Raw genomic sequence first — 26451 nt, 5'->3', positions numbered from 1 at the left:
GGGCCGGGCGAGTGGCGGCCGCGCGAGCCAATGGGCGGGGGCCGGCGCGCGCCGGGAGCGTCCTGCGGGAGCGGCGCCGGCGGTGAGACGGGGCGGGGGGCGCGACGGGACGGGGCCGCTCCTGCCCCGCCGGGCCCGGGGCCTCGGGCGGGCGCTCGGCCGGGGGGTGAGGACTTCGCGCGGGGTGGTCGCGGCCGGGCTCAGGGCCGCTGGACGGACGCGGCGGAGGCGGTCGGGCCCGGGTGCTGCACGGTCCGGTCGCTGCCGGTGCCGGCCCCAGCGGGGGCCTGGGGCTGCGGTGGGGCGGTGAGGGGTAGGTGAGGCGGCGTGTGCCGCTCCTGAGCGGGGAGGCGAGCGCGGCCGCGGGCAGACGCCACCCCCGGCCGGAGCCCCGCCGGCCGCGGAGCTGTCGGGGGCCGTGGCGGGGCCGCAGCTCGGTGCCACCGGGTCCCGGGCAGGCGGGGCCGTTTCCCCGCGGGCGGGCAGGGAGCGCACGAACGGGAGCTGGCCCCGTGGAGGACGCCCAGCAGCTGCCTTGGAGCGGTGACCGGCCCCGCCTGTCCCCGCAGCGCCTCGCCCTGCCTGCCCGGAGAAGGGGGCCGCGGAGTCTCACCGTGCTCACAGACGCCTGGAGCGGGGTGCGGAGAGGGCCCGGCCGGGCTCTTCCAGCGGTGCCCGGTGACAGGACGCGCGGTGATGGGCACGCACTGCCACACGGGAGGGTCCCCCTGGGCATCGGGAAACACTTTCTCACTCTGGGGGTGACGGAACGCTGGCACAGGCTGCCCAGGGGGGTGGGTGGAGGAAGCCCATCCCAGCGTGGTCCCCGGGAACCTGCCGGAGGTGGCCCTGCCTGAGCAGGGGCTTGGACAAGGTGGTGCCCAGAGGTCCTTTCCCACCTCAGCCACTCTGTGATTCAGCACGGAGTTTCTTAGGGCAAATCACTTACTAGCAGGCTGTGATGTGCGGTAGGGCCCCTCCTAGCAGCGCCGTCCTCCGGTGCGGGGTGCAGGCTGGCACAGAGCAGCCTCCCCTTGCCTTTCCCAGGTCGCTGTGCAGACCCCTCTGTTCCATGGCCGAATGCAGCCCGTCTGAGTGGGCACCTGCCTACTGTGAGCAATAGAGCCCAAGTCATGGTGGGAGCTCTTCCCCTCAACACCTGGGATTTACATCAGCCCTAACAATGGAAGAAAAATAGAAGAGGAGTTGCAGGGGCTGTTTTTGCCCCCGGAAATGTGCATTTGGGCAACAGTGGTTGTGGTTTCTGCTGTCCCTGTCTGTCACAGCTGCAGAAGGGAGGGACGAGTGAGCGGGTGACCTTGCTGCACGGGTAGGAAGAGTGGAGTGGAGAAGTGAGAAGCTGCTGCAGAAGCTGTTGTTGCTCTTCCAGGGCTCCGTCAGCCATTGGGGAGGTGCGGGAGCCCGTCCTAGCTGGGGGGGCGAGGGGAGGGCCTGAGGCTGGGTGTTTGCTAGAGCAATGGAAAGGTCCTGACCAGGGCCAGGAGTCCAGTGGCTCCCCAGGCATTTGATGTCTGGTTTCAGTCGCTGCTCAGACTGGTTGTCCCTTCAGGGGCTTGCAGGCAGGATTGAGTGAATTGCTTGCCATCTAACCATTTAGAAGTTAAACTCCTGCAGGGATAGGATGTGGTGAGTGAAAAAATGGACCCTGAAAGAGTTTGGGCACTCTGTCCCAGAAAGCACATGCAGGACTGCGTGCTTCAGTTTGCCTTGAAGGGAAGGCATGTGCAGACGATGTCTGAGGGTGTCGGAATAAAAATGGGGGGAATCAATGGTGGTGGCCTTGTAAAACATTCCTGCTTGAAGCAGCTGGCTGGAGGATCCATCCTGGAGTGCCGAGTCCTAGCACTGTGCATTGCTGCTTGGCAAAATTCCTGTCTCAGTCTTGCAGTACGGTTGTGGCTCATTCCCCGTAACTCTGCGAACATGTTACCTGGATGTGTGTCTGAGAGGTTTTCTGTGCTGCCTTGGTCTGACCCTCTGAACCTCTTGGGGTGGCCGCCTCGGTGCTGCTGAGACGTTTCCAAAGGAATGAGTGGCTGGTGGTTGTGACCCAGTGCAGCCCATCTGTGGTGGCCCTTGTGAAATAAAGGTGGTCATGGCTTTACAGTGATGTCAGCCCTGGGGGAAGCCTGGAATCTCACCTCTGAGAGCTGCACCAAGAAACGGCTTCCAGGATAACTCATGTTTTGAGTTTAACCTTCTGTCTGGCCCTTCTTTGGGTCTTAGCTCTTGTGCGAAGCTGCAGCATTCCTGGGGCATGCAGCCAGCCTGTAGTGTCTGAGTCAACTGCTGCTTTCAGTGTTGCGAACCTGAGCATTCAGATACTGTGAGTCAGGTTAAAAAAGCATGACTTCAAAAATAGTATGTTGTGAGTTCTATGTGTGTGTCCTCTCGTATCAAAGCCTTTAGGGCTTACGTGTTTAAAGTGGTTTTGTTGTTGTTGTTTTTTTTTTTAATCATGGGTAAAGACTTACTTTCAAGAAGTTGAATTTCATCACTTCAGAAAAAACATGAAAGCTGGAAGATCCAGATATATCTTTCCTGTCAGTACAAAAGTTTTAAGACCCACGGCAAAGGTTAGACTTAATCTCCTTTTGCCATGTAATTAAGATTAGCATCACGTTGGCTGTGTGCAGGGGCTGTGCTCTACAGGCCCACCTATCTGATGAGGTGGAACTCCATTCCTCAGCATTATATGCAGAAGCTTCAAATGAGTTAATAACTAGAGTCGCTCTGTATTGAGATGGAAATGACTAAGCATACCACATTCCTGAAGCGTTACTTATTTTGATATAAAATCTGCTTGTTTGGTACTGCCCATGTCTTTTAGGCATTAGCATGGCAGAGTTTTGTTCAGAAAAGCTTCAGCTTTGTTCTGGAGCTGAACAGAATGGGAGTAGCTGAGAACTCTGGAAGGCGTCCCTGCTGCTGTGCTGCTCCCCTCATCCCTCCAGGACCGAGCTGGCAGCTTCCCTAGACTTCAGAAGAACAGAAACTGTCTTTTATTCGGCTACCAACACAGGAGGCTTGGTGACAAGGAGGTCTCTTGGGTGGTTTAGAGACGCACGACTCTTATAGAAGGACTGAAAGATTGCTTCAGGAGCGCATGGGCTTGCCAAGTCAGTGGTTTGCGTGTTCTCATGCCTGTTGAGCATCAGGATAAGGTAAGATGGTGTGTTAGTGCCTTTGTTTAGCTAATCTGTGGTACGGGGGTTGTGGGGTACCAGCAGCACCTGTGGTGGGTGGGCTTGACCTCAGCATCAGAGAGTATTTTATTCTTGAACAGCACTGGCAGCATTCTCTCCTTGAGTGCATGGTTTCAGGAAATAGAATTGTCTTGAGACTTTCCATGGAAAATGCTTAGCGTGTTCTCTGGCTTTCAGAATTGGAAAAAGAGTCGGGGCTACCTATCATGTGGTGTGAATGCGCCTCATTCTTCTGCTTTGGATAATGATACGGAAGCTGTCTTCAAACAGTGTGGATCGGAGAGGCTGTCTTTTGGGAGAAATGTGTGATACTTTGTCTACAAATTATTTAATTTCTCATTACCCAAAACTACTGCTTTCAGTGAAATAATTCAGCATAGTTGACTACACTGAACTGCTGTAAGTACTAATGCAGTAGGGATGATAAATTTGGCTTCTGTGGAAATGCTGGAAAGCATGCTGGAGGCACTGAAGTTGCGAAGGAGAGGTCAGGAGAGAGCAGTTATGTTAAATCTGGTTAGTTTGTGAAAGGCACCTGAGATACGAGTGCTGGCTGCCTGACTCTGCTGGTCTCTGCTGGTCCTGTGTCCCTAAGCTGTGCTTTGGCCTTTCTTAGGCTGTGTCTGAGGGTTACCTACCTTGGGTCAGACCACCCCAGTCTGTTCTTTCTTCACCAAAGATCAGTCTCTACCCCTGCCCTGGCTCCCGTGATGAGCTCAGATTAAATGCCTGGTTCTTGATAGCAGCTGCCTGCCCTGCAAGCCTGGACAGGTGAAGAGCTGCATTCTTCTCCTCCTTGGATGGTTATTTTGGAAGATACGGTTCAGGGCTGTGGCTGGCGGAGCAGCGCTGAGCAGGAGAGAACATCGGGTGCTTTAAACTTGTGCTCTACCTTCTGTGTTTAAGATGAGCTGGGAGCCATGTGTTTCTAGTTGTATCTGGTAGTTCAAATATCAATGGCATGCCTTGGAAAGACCTTCACTGTTGCACTCCAGACTGTACAGCTTCTTGGGTGAGTGAAGTTTATTGCTTCACCTTCTAAGTAATATTAGTTGTCCAGCCAGTGCATGGAGCTTCCCTGGCTGGAGAAGTAATATCACTCAGTAGGTTTATGTTGCAGGAGAAGAAATAGACTCCATGTGGGTCCTGTTTCCGCACGTGGGTCTATGTAGCTCTGGATGCTCGAGTCAGGTAATCGCTCGAGCACTGGGTGAACTGCTTGAGCTGTGGGCACTTGTCAGTGAGCAGAAGCAGAGGCAGCATGGCAGAGACAGTTTCACCAGGACCTGCGTGCTGGTGGGGACCGAGCTTCTCCACGTGTTTCTCAGTTGCTGGCTGTGCCTCATCATGGAAGCACCGATGTGGACAGTGGGAGAGGTCGGAGCGTTAGGCTGACTTGGGTCGTGGCCCTATACCAGGAAGCAGAAGAATGTCAGGCTGGCTGAGGAGACTACAGCAAATGCACTTTTTGTGGCACCCTTACTGTCAGTGGCAAGAAGAGGGGTACAGGGCACCTGGCGGCCGGCAGACCAGACCCTCTTGAGCACAGCAGCCCCGCGCGCTCCAAGGATGGACCCGGCTGGACGCTGAGTGGGGCTGCTCGGCCCCCTCTATGCAGTGATTTCCCCTCACGGACGCTGCCTGCAGGTGTTTTGCCGGGCCGCTGGTCAGAGCCCCGGGAATCTGATGGCTGGTGCATTTGGGGACGGAAGCTGCTGGGAATCAGGGAAGCTGGTGAATCAGGGAGCTGTTGGTGCCATGCGTGGGCTCCATGATGGCATACGCTGGCCTCGCAGTGCTTAGTCCTGTGAATATGCCCATTGCCCTACACTGCAAGGTCTTTCCAGGGGCCTGTCCCTGTGCAAGTCCTCCATCCAGTGGTTGAAGACCTGGCAGGGAGTCATTGTGCCTGGTCTAAAGCTGCGCTGGCTGAGAGGAGGCTGTTTTGCCCCTCTCCGAGCCCGCCCTTCCCCATCGGAGCCTTTGCTTCTTTGCTGGTTTGTGCTGCAGGTCCTCGGGAGCGGGCGCTGCTGCTGCAGAGTGGCTGCAATGGCACGGGAAAGGTGAAAGTTCTTTCCTGTCTGCTAATCAGGGCTGTGCAGGCAGGGATTGAGGAAGGATGGCTCTGCTCTGGCTCAGGATGTTTTGGAAACAACTGCTATTTATAGGAGCGAACTGGGGCAGAGGGCCGGGGGTCTCTGGGGGTGCGGTACCAGGGCAGGGGCTCGGGGAGGTGCGGAGAGGTTTGCTGGGCCGTGTGTTCTCTCATTCTTGAACTTGTTCAGCTCTTTCCGTCTTCTGCTGGCTCGTCCACTGCCTGTGGGTTGCTGCTGGTGGCATGGGGAGCGGGGGCATGCGGTGCCGTGCTGGTTGTCCAAGTTCAGCTCGTTCACTGCTGAGTTGGGAGAGTTACCAACAGCTGTCTGGGACAATGTGGTAAGCAATGCCAGACTGCAAGAACCCACTCTGTTCTCTCTGGAGACAGGCAGCAGTGAGCTTCTTGCCACAGTGAGCAATGCTGCTTTGGTAGGGAGTGTGAAAGTGCAGCAGAGAGCCAAGGCTTGGTGCCATGCGTGCCAAAGCCATCACTGAGTTGCTTGGGGAGCCCTGGGCTGTCCTACATCAATAAGCTTTCCCACTAACTATATCAAATAGGTCTGCCAAGGCCAGTGCTTTTCCTTTACGTGCCCCACAAATACCTCTGCTAAGCAGATCAGCAACGCCAGGGACAGAGCTGGTGGCACCGGAGCCCTGGAATTTGAGGTGCAGTGTCACGGGTGGGAAAGGTGCCAGCCTCCGCTGCAGCGGGGGCTCTCCACACCCAGCCTGGAGCATGGGGCATGAGCCCTTGTCAGGCAGGTTTAAGCTCCTCTGTCTTCCAGCTTGGTTTGCTCTCCATCCTTGGTTCTGCAAATTCTTACAGGCTCAGGGGAGTCAGCGGAGACTCTGGGGTGTTGTGCTAGCAGCTTCAGAGGACACGTACCCAGGTTTTGGCAGCAGGAGCTGGCTGGATCTGTCAGGTGGAGCCTGAGTACAGGCTGTGTTTGGCTATGACCTGCGTTCCCACCTGCAGCAAGTCTCTCTTGCTTTCTGCAGAGGTCCTCTGGTTTCGCTGCATGTGTGGAATGGGGACTGCTTGCTGCTGTTGTTGTGCCTTTGCAGGGAGACTTCGTAGTGCACGGGGAATGTTACTGACGGCAGCATGGCCAGGCTTGCTGCATGGCGACCTGGCCTGAGCCCAAGCATTGCTGAGCGCTTGTCTCCTCATACAAATGGTGAACGTTAAATAGACCTGGAGGGTTGGGACCTCTGAAATGGGGTAACTGGAGAAAGGGAGGAGCGGAGCATATTAGAGCCTTTGGGCTGCTGTCTTCTGTACAAGATGAGTTTTCAGCTCTGCTGGCATATCTGAGAACGCTGGGGATGTGTTGTGAGCTACAGGTAGAGCTGGAGGGCTCCAAGGCTGGGGACTCCACACGTGAAGTGGCTGTCCTGAGGTCATACAGGACCTGTAGGTGCTGAGTCCGTACAGCCACCCAGGTTCTCCCTGGGTTTCACCTGCCTTTTCTTGCTGCAGGACTATCTGGAGGGCTGTTTGCTGTATCCTCTGGATTATATGTTGGGGTAGTCTCAAACAGCATAGCTCCTGTTTGTGCAGGCTCTGCTGGGGTGGGAGCAGTCATAGGCTTTCTTTAGCGTTCCTTCTCTGCTGATCTAAACACAGGGCTATTTTCCTCTTGAGCATGGGAACTCACCAGTTTCCTCTGCCTTTTGGCCTCTGTATGCCTTTTAAAACGTCCCCTGGCTGCAAGCCCCAGGCTGGGCACCACTGCCCTCCAGTCTCTCTGATGGCACGTTTAGGTTAGGTGTTGGCAAGCAGAACATCAGACAGGTTTTCACTTGTGTTGTGCAGCAGGAGAGCACTTCTGGGATCAGGAATGCAGTTGGGCTCTTCTCCAGTCATCACAACTGTCCTAGTCCTCCTGTGTGAAGACACCGTGCTGCAGTGGTTTGGCTTTGTGCTGTCTGAGGTACAGAGCATCAGGAGAAACTGAGTGCTCCTGCCTGGCCTCCATCGGTACCAGGGGCTGGCTGAGGGCTCTGCTGCAGACAGGCCCTGCTGCTGTGTTCCTGTGCCATTAAATAATTTCCTTCAGTTTGGACCCTTGGGATCCCTGGCTGTGTTTCGTTCCTGTTGTGGTGTTTTGTTTGTTTCTTAAGCCAGTGAGACCTCGACTTCCTTTTGTTAGCCCTCCCAGATGTGTGCTACAGAAACAGGCTTTGTGGGGAGCGTGCTCTGGAAGCCAGTCTTGAACGTGTGATTTGGGGAGGAATGTTCTTCAGCAACTGCCAGAGAGCAGCTGGGACCTCCTGGTGTTGTGTATGGCTGGAGTGCAGCTGACGGTTCTTTTCTTTTTGTCCGCAGGTCGTGCTAGCAGGCAGTCTGTGCAGAGCTGACACCACTGGGTGCTTTGGAGTCTCATGCCAGCTTGATGTGTGCAGGGCACGGGTGGACCTGGACAAGGCTGGAGATGGGGTGTTTTTAAGCACATTGGCACTTGCCATGCACCCAACAGGGTCAGTGGACAGTAACTTCTCCCGCTCTGCTGTGCAGACCCTCTCCCGGAGCCACTGCCGCAACATCAAACAGAAGATCTCCCAGTGGGAGGGGAGGACACGAGGATGCTCCAGCAAGGAGAAACAGCATCCGAAGGACTTTGGAGTAAAGTATGATCCCAGCTGCGATGCTCTACCCAGAGTGAAGCCGGAACATACAGAGAAGGGTGGAAAGACTGGGTCCAAAGATCCAAAGAGCCTGGGTTTGGACTTCAGGGAAGACGCACGAAGCTGCTTGCAGATTGATAACTGTGGTGACCTCAAGCCCTGTGCATGCGGCCTCGCTTCCCAAGCCAAGGAGAAAGGAGAGTGGCAAGCAGGCTTCCTGCACCCTGGGGCGAGACTGCCCCCAGGGAACTTCTATACCTCACAAGGTCTATGGAGGAGAGTAGATCCCCTTCTGCCTGGCAAAGCCCCACCATTTCCCTTGGACCTTCAGAGGAAGCAAGGGAGGTGTGGCTCCACGGGAACAGAACTTAAAATCAAAGGAGTGGACCCTCTCTGCAGGGCAGAGAGGAGCTTGAAAAGCATTTACACTGAGGCTGAGGGGCAAGAGGAGGAGCCATCTGTTGTCCCACCACCCAAGCCCCGTAGGACTTTCCGCTATCTTGCAGAGAAGGGTGCTGATAGCTGTAGTGATGCCAGTGCTAGCAGGGAAGCTCCCCTACAAAAGCAGCATGGAGGAGATTTGGTGTCATCCTCCAACAATCCTGAGAAGAGAACAGCCACCAGGAGGATCAGAGGGAGAACCCAGAGGTACATCGATTCTTCTCTCATGTCTGAAACATGTTTCCTTAAATCTCTTTCTAGATGGATTTAAACAGTTTGCTTGCTACCGTATCCTTGAGGAGGTGCTAGGACTGATGATGCCTCTGTTGATGGGGAGAGGATATTTCTGGATGAAAGTATCCCCTTTCCAGCATTGAGTATGTGCTGCTTTTGCTGCTGATAATCTTGAAAGAAGGCGAAAAGCTCCAAACAGCTGTCAGTCCCACACCTTAAAACAGAGCTGAATGACAGTCTGCGGGCCCGGGGAGAGTGCTGTCAGCTTCTTGCCCTGAGCTTGTCCTCAGCTGCAATTTCTGGATTACAGAATAGCTTTCTCTTGGGGTAGCATGGCTGTTAAATGCTGCTGCTTCCCTGTGAGTGAAAGATTCTCTAGTTGCTTAAAGCTGGAGACTGCCAGTTATGGGTACCCCTGCTGCAGTAGATTTGGCTACTTTTCCCTCTTTCCCATACGTAGGTCCCTGTTACGGAGTGAAAAAACCTCTGAGCTAGTTCTGCTGTGTTCTGTGAACGTGCTGGGTGGAGATGTGGCTAGGACTCCTGAAACCTCCTTTCACCATGGCAAAGCGTGCAGCAGCGAACCAAATTTTATGATGATGGGCTAAATCCCTGCCAGCTCCTTTGTGACCTCTGTGACATAAATTAGAAGTGGAGGCCAAGTGTATGAAAATGCAAACTCGCGAATGCAGTAACACCCTTAGCACAAGCAGTAGGAGAGGTCCAGTAGAAAACAGTGCCCTAATTCTGAGAGCTGCTGCAAGTGCTTAGTCTGCAAAACATGTTTTGGGTTCTTGCCTCTGTGACAGGCTGGGACTCACCATACCTACTTGGAGTGTGCTTGGCCATGGAGCCTCCAACTTTATTTTTAATTTAATTTAAAAATGTCCCAGAGTAAGCGAATAGAACTCGCTTGGTGTGCTGGTTTTGGTAGGGATAGAGTTCATTTTTTTTCGTAGTAGTTTGTGTGATGCATGTTTTGGATTTGTGATGAAAATAGTATTGATACCACACCAGTGTTTTAGTTATGGCTGAGCAGTGCTTACACAGCCTCAAGGCCTTTTCTGCTCCTCACGCCGCCCCACCAGCAATGGGGTGGGTGTGGGCAAGAAGCTGGGAGGGGACATGGCCGGGACAGCTGACCCCACCTGACCAGAGGGATATCCCAGACCAGATGACGTCGTGCTCAGCAGGAAAAACTGGGGGACGAAGGAGGAAGGGGGGGACATTTGGAGTTATGGCGTTTGTCTTCCCAAGTCACTGTTACGTGTGATGGAGCCCTGCTTTCCCGGAGATGGCTGAATGCCTTCCTGCTTATGTGCACAGCTTTTGCTTTACCTATTAAACTGTCTTTTTCTTGACCCATGCATTTTCTCGCTTTTCACCCTTCTGAACCTCTTCCCCCATCGCACTGGGCGGGAGCAAGCGAGTGGCTGTGTGGGGCTGAGCTGATGGTGGGGGTTAGACCCCAACACTTGGGAATCAGAGAGTCTGGAGTGCTCGATGGCCCCGAGGAGGACCATGCTCTGTGTGGACTGGAGACAGCAACTCACTGGTGCATGCAGATGCCTTTAGAGAAAGTTACGCTGGTTTTCCTCTAGGAAATCTTTTGAGTTTGAGGACATCCAGGGCTTCCGCAACCGGATAGGAACGACCAACTTCCACAGACTTCGAGAAGAGACAAATGGCAGTACAGGATCCAGGCTCATCTACACACAGTCAGAAGACAACATCTACGAGGACATTATCTGTAAGTGCCTGTGCTTCTGGGCGATGCACTCACTTTATTTAAGGGTAGCAAATTTGCTCGGGAGGGAGGAATGAAGATGAGAACGCACTGAGGCCCTTTCCAGCTCTGTGACTTTTAAGGTCTTCCCCATCTGTGATCCTTTCTTGATGTTAGTAATTGTCTGGATGTGAGCAGCCTGATTTCAGATGTCATGGAAGGTCGCTAGAATTGGCCTGTGCTAAGCTGATTTCTTTATTAGCTCTTCAGAAGCTTTGCTTGAGTGCTGCACAGAGATCAGTGTAAACACTGACAAAATTGCCTGCTTTGCAATAGAGCTACTCTCTCTGCGGTGGTAGAAGTGTTTTATTTTGCTGAGACTATGTACAGCTTGCCAAGTTGATGGTAGTGGGCTGGAAGGATCTTTGAGGGGTGGGAATGTAAACCATCTTAAAACAGGGCTCTTTCAGACCCTGTTAAGGCTTGGCAGACAACTGCACACTCTCCCTGCTTACATCCCTTGCAAGAACACAGGACTTTACCTCCTTTCATAAATCCCCTGTCCAACGCTTTTTCCAGGTCCTGCAAAAGAGAACCCCTATGAAGACATTGGAGCACTGCCTTTACCCTTGTGGAAGGTCCCATCTGTCTGGAAGCTACCACCCCCCCGGAGCACCAGTAGGGCTCCCAAGGTAGAGTGAGGACATTAAATTGTCATGTGTCATGTAAATTGTCACAGAGAGTCATCCTCCCAAGGGCCCTGTTTTGTGCTTCCCCCTGGCCCCACATTCCCCACTGCTATATCATTGGTTTTCCTTACTTTTTATTGTTTGCTATTAGTGTAAATGATAATGAACAGATAGCTGTTGAACTTAATCAACAGTGGCAGTTGATTAAGCCGCTCAGGAGCAAAAGAATAGGAACAAGAGAGTGTTGATGAGATGCTTGAGTGTGTGGGGTGGGATGGAGAGCTTGGTTGAGCAGGAGGCTGCAGGGAGTTAATAATTTGTAATGCGACTCCTTTGACTCTGAGCTTGGACCAAAACTTAATCCTGTGCTTAACCATCTCTTACGATTCTGTTTTCTAGCCTCCCCCTAAACCTCCCTTCCTCAGTCGCAAGACTCTTGAGCTAAAGCCCTCCCAGACAAGTTTCCAAGGGAAAATGGTGAAGGACACAACGCTGCCTGTCACACTGACTGAGTGGAAGCTGTTCCGAGCAGTAGAGGCTGCTAGCAAGAGAAAGAACTTGCCCTGGGTGAGATTTAACGTGAAACATTACTTCTTGCATGGCATTTCGAACTCTTGTTGCTTTGTCTAGCACCTTCTAAGTGCTTTGTAAGTGGCCACAGAGCTGTGTATCTGGCAGGTGAATGCGGTTGGCACTGCTGTGTGTGTGGACAAGTGACCCTGCTCGAACCATTTCCCTCCCAAGCAGCAGGACAAATGTTCGGGGATCAAAAAACAGAGTTCCAGTTCTGGCTGGAGCAGTGGTGATTTTGTTGGCCAAGACTCTGCAAATGGAGCACTAGGTGTTGACCCGTGGATCAGTGCTGTGTGTCAATACTAGCTCTTCCTCGTGCTTTGTCATTTAAGCCTTGTTCCCAATGCCTCCGTGAAGTGTGATGATGCTGATTTTGTGCTGAATGCGGCACAGGAATGCAAGGAAGCTCCCTGCGAGCTAAAGGGACAGCTCTGTAGAACTGTGTGTACGTGTCCCTTGCTCCTGATGGCTTCTAAGACTGACCCTTACGTTCTCAACACAGGCACCGAGTTGTTAGATGGAAGTTCTTGACTTGCCATCAGGAACATTCCTTTGCAGCTGTTTCATAGTCTGGGGGTGAAGAGCAGCTTTTAGGGATAAGTGCATTTCACAAAGTTCTCCCCTCTGCTGCCTCTGGCTGCTCCCTCCTGCCTGTGTGTAAAGGCAGATGTGCTTCCGAGGCCAGGGTAGCGAGAAAGGCTTTTAATCCACCTTTACGATGGAGGACTCTGTTGTAATTCTCATTTGATGCTTTGGGAATCTTTCTAGATACTAGTATCGGTCACCAGCTCAAGTCCCTCGGTGATAAAATGCAGCATGTGCTCTAGGACAGCTGTGGCTACCACTGTAGTGGCACTTGGTGTATAGGACTCAAATTCCAGTTGTGGTAGTGGCAACAGCTTACTTTTGCCATGGTGAAATCATTTGACTTCTGCAGATCGTTGTTTCTTGTGAAAATTGGGTGTATTTGCTCAAATTGCACAAGACTGTGAGGTAGAGTTGGACAGCTGCAGAATGCTTTTCAAATGTTAAGTATTTTAGAGAAACAAGCAACTTCTCTATGTGTTTTTAAACAAACTGTAGGCCTGTAAAATCAAGAAGGAAATGGCAAGATTGTAAAAATGCTGTGATGGAGAGTATCTTTAATTTGGAAGAAAATGAAAACATTCTCCAAACGCAAACCTGTTCCAAAAATCTGGTAACAATTTACATGCAGGGAGCACGCTTTTTTGCTCACAAGGAATTGAGCCAAGATTGTTTGAGAGATTGAGAAAAGGATTGTAGTCTAAAAGGAAAAACCTTACTTATTGCTTAAGAAACACATAGCTGCCTTAAACACACCCAGTATCTTTCACTGGTGACTAAACTGCACAAAAATCAGAACAGAAACGGAATCCTCTAGGTGAGGCTGGATGGTGGAGGGGAAGGCAGGCACATCTCGCTGGAGAAGCACTGCTGGCTGCTGTGGGCTGATTTCTTCCTTGCAGCCTCATCGGGCTGGGTGGGAGGACTGGCTAATGCAGAGAACGGGGAGAAATAGATCTGAAAAGGAGAAGAGCCTGAGCCTAGTTTGTTGAGCTGGGGATAAAGGCTTGAGCTGAAAAACAGGTTCTTTTGCTGAATTATCTTCCTTTTTATGTAGTATTTGTGGTGACAAATGGCTGAGCCCCACCCTACTACATTCAGTGGGAGCATTTAATGAATTTTTAACTTGAGACAAGAATGAACTTGACCTGCTCACTGAGTTTAGCTTAAATCCTTCCTCACAATGAAGTGATAGCTGCCTTTGACACGCAGGGTGCAGCAGCCGCCAGCAGCGTTGTACACCTGGCAGCTGAGGGAGTCCAGAGGCCTGTGAAGGAGTGACAGAAAGCATTAGGACTTTGGTTTTAAGGCCGTTTTGAGCAGTGGAAGGAAGGTTAACAGGGTTGACTTGGAGTGTCTAAGTGCTAACCTGTCTTTCATGTCTGTACCTTAGTCTGCATTGGGCTATGATTTTTTTCCAAATTTTTTCTTCCAGTGGACCAGGTCTGTGGTGTCCCTGCAGCATAGACCCATTGTTCTGTTCCACTGTCTTTCTTCACCTGTGCAAAATTAAAGTACATAATCCTTTCATTTTAGCAAACTACTCTGGGACAAGGACTGTACTTAAGAGCAGTTTTGTTCTGTGACGACATGGTGCTTTGGGGAACCTACTGTAGCTGTCTGACAGCCAAGTACAGCAGAAAACTTAAAAAAAACCCAAAAAACCCAAAACAAACAAAGCCCAAGCTACACTGAGAGCGTTCTGCTTTTTCTGGGCTTGGAAAGAACTGGGAAGCCTGAGAGCACGCGGAGTTCGGGGTCCTTTGTGGTGGAGGGCTAATAAGGTATTCTTGCAAGTGCCTTTGCGGTTGGGCTCTCTGATAGGAAATGGAGATATGATGCTAGACACTTTGCTGCGTCTGACATCTGTTTGGTAAGCCAAGTATGAAAACTTCCAGAATGCTTGTACGGTTCGGTGTCAGCTTGGAGTTGTGCTAACAGTAATCTCTCTTGTAGCAGCAATTCTGTGCCCACTCGTTATCCGGTGAGCGTGCTAAAAGTGCTATACAAGCAGCCTCTGAGCCAGGGCCGCTGACAGGACTCGAGCAGCCTTTCCTGTGTTGTAGCGCTCCATGTAGCTGTTGGGCTGCAGTCCTGTTGGCACCTTGACCCTTTTCTGCACCCCGACCTTAACCTCTGTTTCTGCTTTGGATTTCAGCTGGTACTGAAAATACAGGAAATCTTTGATTCTAAGCGTGGAAAGAAGAGGGTGAAGTTGCTCGGTCCTGCTGGGAGAGAAGCACCTCCAGTGAAAGGTATAGAGGTCTCCAGCAGCGTTTTCTTTGCTATAAACCTCTTGCACGGCACAATTCCTGTACACCCAGGGTACTGCTGGCAGCCCAGGCACCACCACCTCCTGCAGCTCATGCTGGGCTGACTCAACAGTGCTGAACGCCATGTCTCGCAGCTGGAACTGTTGAGCTTTCAGCACCGCTAGCGTTGGGAACGCTTGCCGAAGCCAAGTTTAACACGGTCACAAATGGAAGATTCCATTGTGATTCCTGAAGAGCTGGCCTACTGGTTAAAAGTGCTTTTTCAAAAAAGCAGAACAAACCCAAAAATTGCCCACAAAACCACTTGACACAAGAACTACCTATGTCTACTTTACTCATTGCTTTAGTGCCTCTAAAGTGATATTCTTGTGTTCTTCTGACTTTGAAGTTGTGGCACAGTCTTTATTTGTAGTATATTCTGTTCAGCAACTCTGTTAACTTTTATAGCAGCATCAAATAACTAGCTGGTTTCTGTCCTTTGCCTGTGTTCAGCTCACCAAAAGGTGGTTTAACTGGAAACAGTGACTTGATATCAACTCTGCTTTTTGAAATGTACTGTGGTAGCACATTTGCCAGTACCGGCTGTTCTTTGCTGATGCTTTGAGCGGGAGAGGTGGGTAGCCCTGGTTGATGTTGGTCCGATGAATCTAAAGTTCTCTCTCTTTCCCAACTTTGGGTGTTGCCCTAAGTTCTTCTGCATGGCTAATAAGTGAAAACTATGTGTGTTTCAGGTGAAACCAGTGGGAATGAAAGTGATACGGAAAATCAGCCAAAAAGTGAGTGACTCACAGGGGCTGGTCCTGTCCCCACAGCACTACACATTTGGCTTAGGCTGTAATGGGACAAGCACACTGACTAGTTGTGGCTTCTGCCGAGACGGGGAACATCTAAGAGGCAGCATGGCCAAGGCTGGGAGCTGTTGCTGTGACAAATCAACCTCTATTTTTGCCACTTCTCCTGAGCCCTTGAGGTTTAATGCCATTAATCTGCCATTTGCTAGAAGTAGATTCATTTTTGGGTTGGTAATGTCACAGTTAACTAAAATATGTCTTGCAGGAGATTGTCCCTGGATCACCTTTGCTGCAAACACTTGGGTTATTTTCCCCCTCCTTCCTTCCCTGGGTTCTGTTTTATACGTATAATGGTGTGAAATACCCTTTCCTCTGGGGAGAAATCACATGGTTATTTGTCTGGTTCCACAGTCCTGAGTTTGAGCTACAGACTTGAAATACCTACTTGGTTTTAGCTGGTGTGGGAAGGACCAAAGAGGTCTTAGTCTCTCTATGGGTGAGGTTTGCGTGCGAGATGGTAATGGTTGCCCAGCAGCCCTGATGAGAGACCCTGTCATGTCTCTAAGCAAGCATCTAGCAAAAAGGAGCAACCGAATTGTTTGAGGCTTTTCATTTACTTGGAGGGAAGTGTACAGAAGGCCTTAATTTAGAGCAAATAGTGAAGTTCCACTTTTTTATGTTAAGGAGAGTAATAGGGAGTGAAGAGTCTCAGCAGAAATACAGTGACTGAGTCACTGCCTGATTTAAGAGCTGTTTCCAAAGCGTCCAGAATGTGTCATGGTGCCTGGGCCACAGGAATTTCTTACAACAGAGTGCTGTGCCTGTGCTTGTGAGTCCGTACTGCCTGTTGGGATGTGCCAGCCTGCAGGTTTGTTGGCCAGGAAATTGGCTCTGCCTCTCATGAATGCTCCTGATGCTTTACGGGGTGGCTGCCTGGCAATTACTGAACTGGTGGAGCTGGGCTTCTTCTCGCAGCTGGGCTTCCCTCATCGCTACTGAGATATTTGACACGGTTATGATTTAGCAGCAATTCAAAATTTGTTAATGATTTGAGGCGGATCAAGAGGTTAAATTTTAGCTGCACTTAATCATTAACCAGTTTAAGGGTTTACAAGGCAATTTAACAAAATAATTGAACAGTGACCTAATTACAGATTCGAAAATTACAAGATTCACACTAACTTACTATAAGGTATTCAAATCAATATATTGGTGTAAACACCAAAGCATATAAACACACGCACGATTCAGGGAGTCACACGCACAGACCACACGAGTCTTTAACTGCCAGGACTAATGTCCCTTTGCAGGGGGTGACTCCAGTGAGCCAACAGGTGCCCCTTTTCCTAAATCAATATATATGTGTAGGAACACAAAAACATATAAACAAGGAGACAGAAAATATTTGGATCCAGTAGAATATGTGAACATCCACTCTTGTAAGAGCTAATGTGTATATTGGGAACACATAGACGGATAGAGGTGGACGGATGAGAGGCTAGCCTATAGTTAAAATTTCCCTCTCAGGAGTTTAGAGTAAATACAACTGGTGTCCCTCAGCGGTGATAACTGAGGCTGGAGAAGGTTGACTCACCCAGGCCCTTTAACCCTCGAGCTGTTTGCCTGAGCGTCCCAGCTCAGGGGAGATGCTGGTCACAGCGTGCTGCAATCCAGGAGAGCTCGAAGGGTCTCACTCCTTATAGGGTCCAAGATAATCGACTTTCAGGTACTTTTCTGGTCCAGCTCAACTCAGACAATGGGATATTCTGGTATTTTCTGCCAGCTGCACAAGCCTAGAACTTGCTAGATCCTGAGGTTCTGGTATCGCTTCCCTCTTTGGGCCACCGTCCAGGTGTTGTCAGGTGGTGATCAATTATCGACTGTTTCCAAGGGAGCCAGGTGCACTAAGGGATTGCCGTAAATTCTGGTCCATCGCCCTTCACATTCTTTCCTATTTTATGTTGGGTTGTTGTGTGACCCAGGTGGGGGGAAATCGCGCCAAGCACCGAGTGGCCTGAGGAGGGGAGGGTTGCACCACCATAGATATGTGGAAGGAATGTCAGGACAGCAGGAGAATGCTAGCTTATCAGTGAGAGGGATTTGCAGACCTGCTGCTCCCCTGTCTGGAACAGCTCAGTGCTTGAGCAGCTGATGCAGGAGTCCGAGTCCCGTAGAGCGCAGCGGTGATGTTAGGCAAATGCACCTGTCTCTTTTCCCCTTCTAAAGGTGGTGACGAGTCCTCTTCTGTGACCTGTGGGTGTGTGGCATTGATAGCCACAGGCTGCTTTTGGATTTGTCCTTTCTTCAGGTCAGCAGAGGTGCCTGCTGCAGGCGCAGTTGGCCGCCAAGAGGAATCCGCACTACCAGACTTTGGAGAGGGATTTGATAGAGCTTCAGGAGCAGCGTCTGTTTGAACTGTTTGTGGTGGTGTCGCTGCACAAGAAGGCATCTGACATGACATACACACCACAGATCATACAGCAGTTTCCCAGCAAGGTAGGAGCTGCATGGAAGCCTGCCCACGAAACACACTCAGCAGCTGTTTATTTCCTCTTGCAGTGTGTATCCTTTCCCAAGCTCTGTACTGGTGAAGGTGCCCCACTGGTTGGGGTACAGGCTTGGAATATGAAGCACCTTGGTCTGTTACAGACCTGATGTATAGCATTGGGCATTTGTTGAATCTCTTTCTTGATAATGAGTTTACTGTCTTTTTTTGGAACTAGGAAGGCTCCTACTCTAATTCTAATAAAGCCATACTCTATTGCGACACAGTGCTGAGGCAGCCTGCCGGAGAGGAAGGGGAGTGCAGTGCTCTGTTCCCAAAGCTGGCACGACCTCATCCTGGTAGTCTATGATTTGTAAACAAGGAGTGAAGCAATTTGACTGATGGTGCACAGGAACTAGAATCCCAGGGCTTTTATGCTTATTTATGCTTTTCTGGGAAAAAAAAAATAATAATGACAAAGCCATGTGTACTAGTCCCCAAAAAGCAGAGGAGAACTGTGGAAGTTAAAGTACTGTAGTACAAGCCATTTGAAATGAGCTTTTTCTCTCTGTTCAGCCCAAATGGATGGCAAGGTCAGTGTGTGACTCTGAATTGTGACTCGGTGTACGCAGTAGTTTCTGTGAAGCTGAGAGGATGGAGCCTTGGTGCTTGCTTCTGTGCTTCCAGATGGAAATGAATATTCAGTTGTCACCATCTAGGCTTGTACCTGCTGCCTTCCACTAAAACCCAAGTAATTCTATCTGTGCTATCAGGAGTAAGCCAGAGATTATTGAAGAATCTGCATATCATCCAAATAGAGAAGGAGATGTCAGATTCATTAAGGGAGGTTATGTGGGACTCCAGCAGGACCTAGTGTCCAGCTGCGTAAGGAATTTGTGTGCAAATAACTCTATAGTGGCTGAAATATGTAAATATTTTGGAATCACAAAATGAGTAAGAGACTAAAGCCAGAAAGAGTGCGCAGTCTTAATTTAGTGGGTAAAACTGAACATACGTAAATAATGTTTGCTAAAAGTGCAAACTTCAGGGTGTTAGCAGGAAGAAGGGAACGTAAACAGATTTGGCTTTTCCCTGGTGCAGCCTCTCACTCTGTTCATCACCTTTGGGAAGGGCAGCGCATTGTTCTTTTCCTGCTGCCCAAGCAGACAATCAGAACCAACTGTACCATGGGGCTCTTCACTGGCTTTTCTAAACGTAATAACAAAACAAGTTATTTTCTCAGTGTTTATTTATCCTCTGCTCAAATTACAGTGTGCTGGTGGGTGACTGTATATAGGACAGTCTTTTGTGTTGGGATTTTGCAGGAAACATTGCCCAGTAATTATGGAGGTGTTCTCATTACAGATTTGTCTCCCTTCTAAAAATAGCCTTGCTTCCAAGTAATCTGCTTGTCACCCTCTTCTTTGGGCTGCATGCCCAAGAACATCAAAGCTTTTGTACAAGTGTTACTCTGTGAAAATGTTGTACTGTTTTCCTAACGGCTCCTTCATGCTGTCACAGCTTGGGGCACCGGAGTAGCCTAGATGTGCTGACTGACAGTGCAGTGTCTAAAATCAGCTTTATGCAGTAAACTTTCCTCTTCTTGGTGGCTTTTCATACTTAAATGTGATCTCTCTTATTTGAACTCTAACCATTCTATGATTCTATGAAAATGTTCCTTTTGCCCCTTCTGGGCAGTTTTGAGCATGGAAAGTTGTCCTGTAGTCTTTGAGGGATTTGACTTGAGCCCACACATGGTAACTGGAACATGTGATTTGGATACACTCTTTTCGCAATTGAATTATGAGCGATCTGCACATCACCAGCTGAACACGTTCCTGTTCCTTTTAGGATCTTCACATCTAGGAATAGAACTGAGGCAAGCTGACGCAACCATCACTTGGGGGGGGTCAGTTCTAGCTTCATTCCCCAATAAACTTGGCCATGCTATTAAGTCCTTACTCAGTTTTTAGCAAGACCAGCTGGGTGATTTTACAAAGGTCCAATCACCAGGAAAGATGCAAGAGGGAACTGGGAATCTCTTAGAATCAGAATATGTTTTCCTACGCTTGTGCATTAGCTATCTGATGGTTCAGCATTGGGAAGATATGGGAAGATACTGTCTCCCATTGTTTTCAATGATGCAGCTGTGCACCACACTTCAGTGATTTCAAATGCATGTGTCGCCCCTCCAGCATGAACATCCCTTCAGACAGTCAAAGGATACTGAAGAGAGGCTAAAGGTCATTCCCAAGTTCTGCTTTCCAGATCCCAAAGACTGGTTTCCTGCATCAGACCTTAAAAGGTAAAGACTTGTTTTTGAATGCTCATGCCAGAAACAGGCAATGCTGAAAGCTTAGGTATGAGCCAGTTTCCTGGACCAGCGGAACTGCAGCCAGAGCAAAGGAAAATGGGAAAGGCTGAATCCCTAAACCCTGTGACAGGGGAAGATGAGATATGGAGGTGGACTCACAAGTGCTGCTTCTGCCCGAGCACCGTCTTTCCTGTAAGAAGGAGGTTTATAACCTCTGTTCAAGGCCAGATCCTGGGGCTGGGAAGTGCTTCTGTTGCTCCTTGGCAGAATGGAGAAGCAGCTGGGAAGGAAGAGAGCTGTCGTTGCTCAATGAGAGTCCAAGGGCTGCAGGTTTTTACACTGAATAGAGCCCGAAGTAGTTTGCTGACCATAGCAGGGGGTCTTCCGCATGACCAGGAGAACGGCTTGTAGTTTGCGTGCTTGCTTTGTCAGTCTCTTCTCTGAACTGGATGGTGAATTTAACCCTGACTGTTCTTTGGTTCCCCAGTGAAACATTTTCTTTTGTGTTGACGGGTGAGGATGGCAGCCGATGGTTTGGATACTGCAAGAAGCTCCTGGTAAGCATCTGTGTGTTGGGTGGAGTGTAAAGAATGCATTGATAAATGCACAGTCAAGTGTGGGATGTGAATCAGCAGTCATTTCCCACGTGGGTTAGGCAGTGCCTGTGCTGCTGCTGAGGTTACTGGCCCTTTGAGTGCAGAAGGGAAGAAGCATGATGATGCCCAGAATACAGTGAAATGGGCTCTGGGCAGGAAAGGCAGCTCCTGGAACTGGTCATTCCTCAGGAATCCTTTAAATCAGAAGTGTAGAGGGAACCACAGCAGAAGGAATTTTGCGAATCAGCTGCAGTGTAGGTGCTAGGTTCTTTACTGCATCCCTGTTCTCAGCATAACTGTTATGTTGCCTTTCAGCCGGAGGGGAAAGGGAAGCGCCTTCCTGAGGTATACTGCATCGTTAGCCGCCTGGGCTGCTTCAATCTCTTCGCCAAGGTGATGTGGGGAGAGACGGTTACTTCTTATTGGACTTGAGCCTCTGACAACCTGCAAGCTCCAGAAAGTAGCTGGATGCTTCTGTGCAGTCTAGAATTGCTCAGCGATTGCAACCCGTCCCAGCAGAGCAGTGCTTCCTAGCTGCCTTTGCTTTGACAGGGCAAATAAAACGATACCAGTGCTGAGACTTGTCAGCTGATATGCAAACAACTATTGTTTCAGCAAATTATTGTCAGGAAGTGGGTTCTAATACCTGATATTACTGATGGTGCCCCTTCACCCTCTTCTTCCATGACTTAGAAATGGAAAATCAGTTTAAGGGGTGGGGGGGGGAGGAGATCTCAGCTTGTTTCTCCAAGCACCATAAGGAGTAGATAAAGAGGTAAAGACTGGGGAGAGCTACTGCAGGTAAAGGGCAGCTATTGCAGAAGAATACAGGGGCAAACTTATAGTGAAAGCTGCTTTCTAATCATTGGAGCACAGAGTTTCTAGAACAATATTTCCGAAAGATTTCCTGGGGAGGAGGACGGGATGTTGCTCTTCTTATTCCTCTAACTAGTTGTGAGAATTTGGTTACCACGTACAAGACATTCCTTGCAGTAGCAGGAAACTGGATTTGGGAATGGAGGGTTGTACTCACAGGTATCTATTCCCGTTTGAGGAGCTTTCAGAGGGGTCCCAAGGGAGGGGGAGAGGGCTGTGATTCCATTGGAGCCTTCACATGTAGCTGTGGCACAGGATGCTCTAGCACAGGCTCATATTCCCTCTGGCTCACCAGCAGGCCTTGAACCAATGTCTGACTTATTTTCTTGCAGATTTTAGATGAGGTGGAGAAGAGGCGAGAGATGTCCCCGGCCCTCGTACACCCGTTTATGCGCAGTGTAATGGAGGCACCTTTCCCTGCTCCTGGACGCACCATCGCTGTGAGGAGTTTCCTGCCGGGAGCGGGAAATGAGGTAATGGTGGTCAGGGCCGGCCTTCCCCTGCCGGGGCGTCCCCGGGGCACGGCAGCACTTTGCAAATTGCACTGTAGAGGGGTGTCGCCTGTAAGTGATTAGTCTGAAGGTAATGTCCTAATGTCCGAAGGGAGGCCGTCGCTTCCCCTTGAGTCACCTACCACAGGTGTGATTCCCTGCCTTCCGAGAGAGCTGCATGGGCTCCTCCCCAGGCCGCCGGGTTCCCCTGTGAGGGCCCGGCCCGCGCCATCGCCCCTCCGCGCCTCTGCTTCCTCTCAGGTGGTGGAGCTCTGCCGTCCGCTGGACTCGCGACTGGAACATGTGGACTTCGAATGCCTGTTCAAGTGTCTGAGTGTCTCGCACGCGATTCGGGTCTTCGCCTCTCTCCTGCTGGAAAGGAGGGTGATCTTTGTTGCTGACAACTTAAGGTAAAAAATGAGTCTGAGTGACCGGTCCTTTCTGAGGGACGCTATTCTTTCTTCTGTGTTTGGGCCTGTTTCATGTGCAAGCTTCTCTAACTTTTTGTAAATATTTACATTTAAAAGCTTTTTGCAGACTTCCCACAGAACATGTGCATGCTTAGAATTTGGAGCATGCTATTTACCCACCAGGAGATGAGGGAATGTTTCCTGTACCTCTTTAGCCTGGGGTGATGCTATTTCTAGCTCCCCATAACTGACTTTAAAAGTGGATGCATGGGGCTTCTGCTAATGCATAAACAATGTACGTGAATTACATTTTCACGAGCATTTCTAACCTGTGTCTGCAGCCGAGTACTGAACGAGACATTGACAACCCACTGTGTGCTTCTCTCACCTTTCCAGCACTCTGTCTAAATGTGGCCATGCCGCAGTTGCAACGCTCTATCCCTTCACTTGGCAACACACCTACATACCAGTCCTGCCAGCTTCTATGATTGATATTGCGTGCTCTCCGACCCCATTCTTAATTGGCATTCTCTCCTGCTCGTTACCACAGCTCCAGGACCTGCCCATAGAAGAGGTGAGAATTGGGTGCATCACAGTGGAGGGACAATGTCAGTGGTAGGAGGCTGACCTCTCTGGAATAATCTCTGTGGATTCTCTCTTAATTTAAACTCTCAAACTTTTCTGAGACAGTTGGTGAACTGAACAGGTACATGTCAGGGTGTTCCACTGTTATCAAAAATAAGGAATATTCACTGTTCTTATAGACAGGCTGCAGTTAGGCAAAACTTGTTTCATGTGTGACATCCCCTGCCACTGGGGACATTTAAAAAAAAAAAAAGTGTCTTTTTCTGTATAACAATATACCTAGTGTGTTTTATATCTCTCACCAGGTTCTGATTGTTGATCTTTGTGCTGACAAGTTCTTGCAAGAGGTGAGTGAAATAACAGTACCAGTCACTTGTGCTTGTATGCCAGGAAAATGAAAGAAAATGAACATAAGAAATCAGCGAAAGCTGTTATTCATGTGTAGACTCCAGTGGCTGAAGAAATATCTTGCATTCCTTTGTGATCAATAGAGAAGGGGACAGGATTACAAATCCTTGTTGCAAGATTGAGGTGGCATGAGGTACGGAGCTCTGCGAAGCCAAAGGTGCTGCTTACCTGAGCTGAATTTAAACACAGATACTTGGTTGCTTCGTTATGTGAAGTGGACCACTGAGATTCTGTGCTGCTTTCTGGCTGTCTTCCTGTGTATTTGTTCTCTACAGGCATTTCTCCTCTCTCATCTGGCTGGCGTGTGGTTATTGGTTTTGGGTTTTTTTTCTCTAGCGATAGTCTAGTAGACAAATTACCACGGTTCACTTGTGGTTCTCTGCTGAACTTTTCCTAATGTGCTTCTACATCACCAGACAAGTAGCTATAAACACACTGGAGAACTACTAGTTCAGGAGGATATCTGCATCTCTTTTTCCTTGCCTTACTGTTCTATTTTGCATTGCAGCCTGCAACTGGATAAAGGTATTAAAGGATCGGGGGTTTTTTAACCATAATGTTGAGACTTGTCGTATTTTCTCAACAGACTTCTGTTGTTCTTCTGTATTTTATGACTGGTATAATAAGCCTGAGTCTGTGTCGTGGATATAGCACACATTGTTTTGTGTTGGTCAGCTGTGTGTGTGACTCTAATAGTATGCATTCGGAGGGTGCTCAGCAAACGTTTTTCATTCTGTTGGAGACAAATGCATTGTCTCCACCAAGATATACCTATCACAGAGTAACTTCCCTATAACTGTTTTAGGCATGTTACGAGTCTTTCTCATCTGATCACCATAAGAAGGTTTGACTGATGGTAGGTGTTAACGCAAAAATGTTTTCATGGCCATTTTTCTCTTTAGGTCTCAGACGAAGATGAGATCCTGCCTCATAAACTCCAGGCTGCACTTGTACAAATCTTGGAAGAACGAAGTGAAATCTTGTCACATGAGCAGAGCAACGTACAAGGTACTTCTACGGAAAAGTGTTTTCACATTAGCAAATCTCTACAGCTCCTGTGTAGTTGATATAAAAATGAGCAAATGGAAATAAACCTTAGGAGGTGACACTTTAGAAAGCTGTTTTCCTGTAATCTTACTGAGAACATCTCTCTTGTGAATGTGTTAGAAAGAAGTTTGGTGTCCTAACAATTGTTCCTCTTTTCACAATCAGTGTGTGTAGAGCCCTAGCGTGTTTGGGGCAAGCGCATCAGTTCTCGTGCTTTGAATTTTTCTTTGATTTTTTTTTTTTATTTTATTTTTCGTAAGTGGCAGAGAGAACATTTTTCTTAAACAGAAAACATGGCAAGTTTCTGTATTTTAGAGGGTAATCTGACAGATCATTTTCAAAATGGAATGGAATCTGTCTCAGCTGCAGCTGAAAGCTGATATGGGAAAGAAATCTTAATATTAGAGCTGTGGCTTCTTTGATATCAAACATCTGAAATTTCATAGTCTGAGACAGCCAGCCTAAAAAATAAATGCTGCTCCTCTTTTTACAAGAGGAATGCCCAAAGTGATGAACGTAAAGAGAAATTTCTTTTCTGTTGTCCTCTTCATAGGTGACATGCCTCTCAACTCCCTGGTCTCTGAAGCTTTTGTGCAGTTCTTTGTGGAGATCGTTGGGCACTACTCCCTGCACATGAATGTCACAGAAAAAGGGGAGCGGGTGTTCCAGCGGGAGCTGTTCCGTAAATCTCACGTGTCACGCAATGTGCGTCACTTCTTGCACTTCTTCATGGAAACGCAGATGTTTGCAGGGTTCATACAGGATCGAGAGCTGAGTAAGAACATGGTCAAAGGTGAGGTTTGATCTTACTTTCTTGTTTTACAAACTCACTTTCAAAGTATAATACCATGTGACTTTGACTCTTAAGAAGACTTTTGTCCTGGCAAGTTCTCCTGTTGGCGTTTTGGTGTATGGAGTAGCTCCATCTGATTACTCATAGCGCTTCTAATTACTCAACAGAATTCATCTTCTGAAGCAAAGAATTTTTGCATCTGTCTCCTTTCTGGGCTTGATCCTGCAGCTTATGTTACACGCATGCGTGATTTCTTTTTCGTAACCTCCTTGTTAATGATATAAGATGCCACATGCTAAAAGATGGAATAGCTCATCTCCGTGAGTGATTTTATTTTTATTTTTTCCTCCTTTAGGCCTTTTTGAGGTCCGTGCCCTGGAGTATTTGGAGAGTATTCCAGAGGCAGAACCAACTGGGATGAACAAAATCCTTCGCAGTCTTGGTAAAGGGACACCCTTGCTTTTTACTGATTTTTTTTTTTTTTTTTTTCTTTAATAGATTTAGCTGTTGAGGAAATAATTGCATGCAAAAGAGTAGAGGGCCCATTCTTTGCCTTGTGCACTTGTGTTCCTTTTGTTTACATTTGCCCCTTCAGGGGATGCTGAAAGCTTTGTAAGATTTTTCTTTCAAAGTTTGTGGGAGTTGCTTAATCACACAGCATCGTAGGGTGGGAAGGGACCTCTGGAGATCATCTAGTCCAAGCCCTGCCAGAGCCGGGTCACCCCTGAGCTGCATGAACTCGTGTTTAGTGTTGCTCTTGGCGGGGCACGCGCGAAGGGGCAGAGCAGCCACGCGCAGACGCTCCTCAGCCCCATGACTCCTGGCGTGGCCTCAGCTCCTAATGTTGTGGTTTTGGTTTTTTTTCTCCGTAGGGAGTAAAATGAAATTTCTTCAGAAGAGATGATCGTGCGCTGCTGCGGGCCAGCGGAGCGGGGCGGGTGGGGGGATGCCGGGGCCGGACTCCTCTCTGCCTCCCGGCGAGCGGGGGTCCCCGGCTGCCGCCGTCAATAACCATCGCACGGACACACCGCGCCCGTGTCTCCTTCCGCGCCGCGGGCGGGCGGGGCCGGGCGGGCGGAGCAGAGGGCGGGGCAGTGGGGGCGGAGCTTGGGGGGTGGATCCATGGGGCGGGGGCGGGGCTAGACCCCAGCTTCCCCTACGGGGCAAGGGCGCTGCGGCAGC

General features: G+C 49.5%; 1 protein-coding gene across 3 annotated transcripts; it reads left to right on the top strand.

Moving 5' to 3' along the window:
* The first annotated feature begins 23 nt into the window (after positions 1–23).
* DENND2C (DENN domain containing 2C) lies at positions 24–26292 on the top strand. Of its 3 annotated transcripts, none has more exons than XM_063356362.1 (19): positions 24–82; positions 7654–8600; positions 10229–10377; positions 10933–11045; positions 11442–11609; positions 14359–14455; positions 15205–15249; positions 17573–17760; positions 19945–20054; positions 20551–20620; positions 20975–21052; positions 21868–22008; positions 22288–22436; positions 22833–23010; positions 23327–23368; positions 24332–24437; positions 25030–25269; positions 25625–25711; positions 26142–26292. In XM_063356362.1, the coding sequence occupies exons 2-19, from the start codon at positions 7792–7794 to the stop codon at positions 26171–26173; spliced, it is 2802 nt and encodes a 933-aa protein (XP_063212432.1). In that variant the 5' UTR covers positions 24–82; positions 7654–7791; the 3' UTR covers positions 26174–26292. The 3 variants fall into 3 exon arrangements, 2 of the variants coding, with proteins under 2 accessions (XP_063212432.1, XP_063212431.1); XM_063356361.1 differs by lacking the exon at positions 24–82 and adding an exon at positions 84–3185; XR_010073788.1 differs by lacking the exons at positions 24–82; positions 25625–25711; positions 26142–26292 and adding exons at positions 83–3185; positions 23938–23954 and having other exon boundaries at positions 25030–25053.
* The last annotated feature ends 159 nt before the right edge of the window (positions 26293–26451 follow it).

This window comes from Chroicocephalus ridibundus, chromosome 20 (assembly GCF_963924245.1).
Source record: "Chroicocephalus ridibundus chromosome 20, bChrRid1.1, whole genome shotgun sequence".
Taxonomy (NCBI): Eukaryota; Metazoa; Chordata; class Aves; order Charadriiformes; family Laridae; genus Chroicocephalus; species Chroicocephalus ridibundus.
The sequence above is the reverse complement of the archived record's forward strand: the minus strand, read 5'-3'. Positions and strand labels throughout refer to the sequence as shown.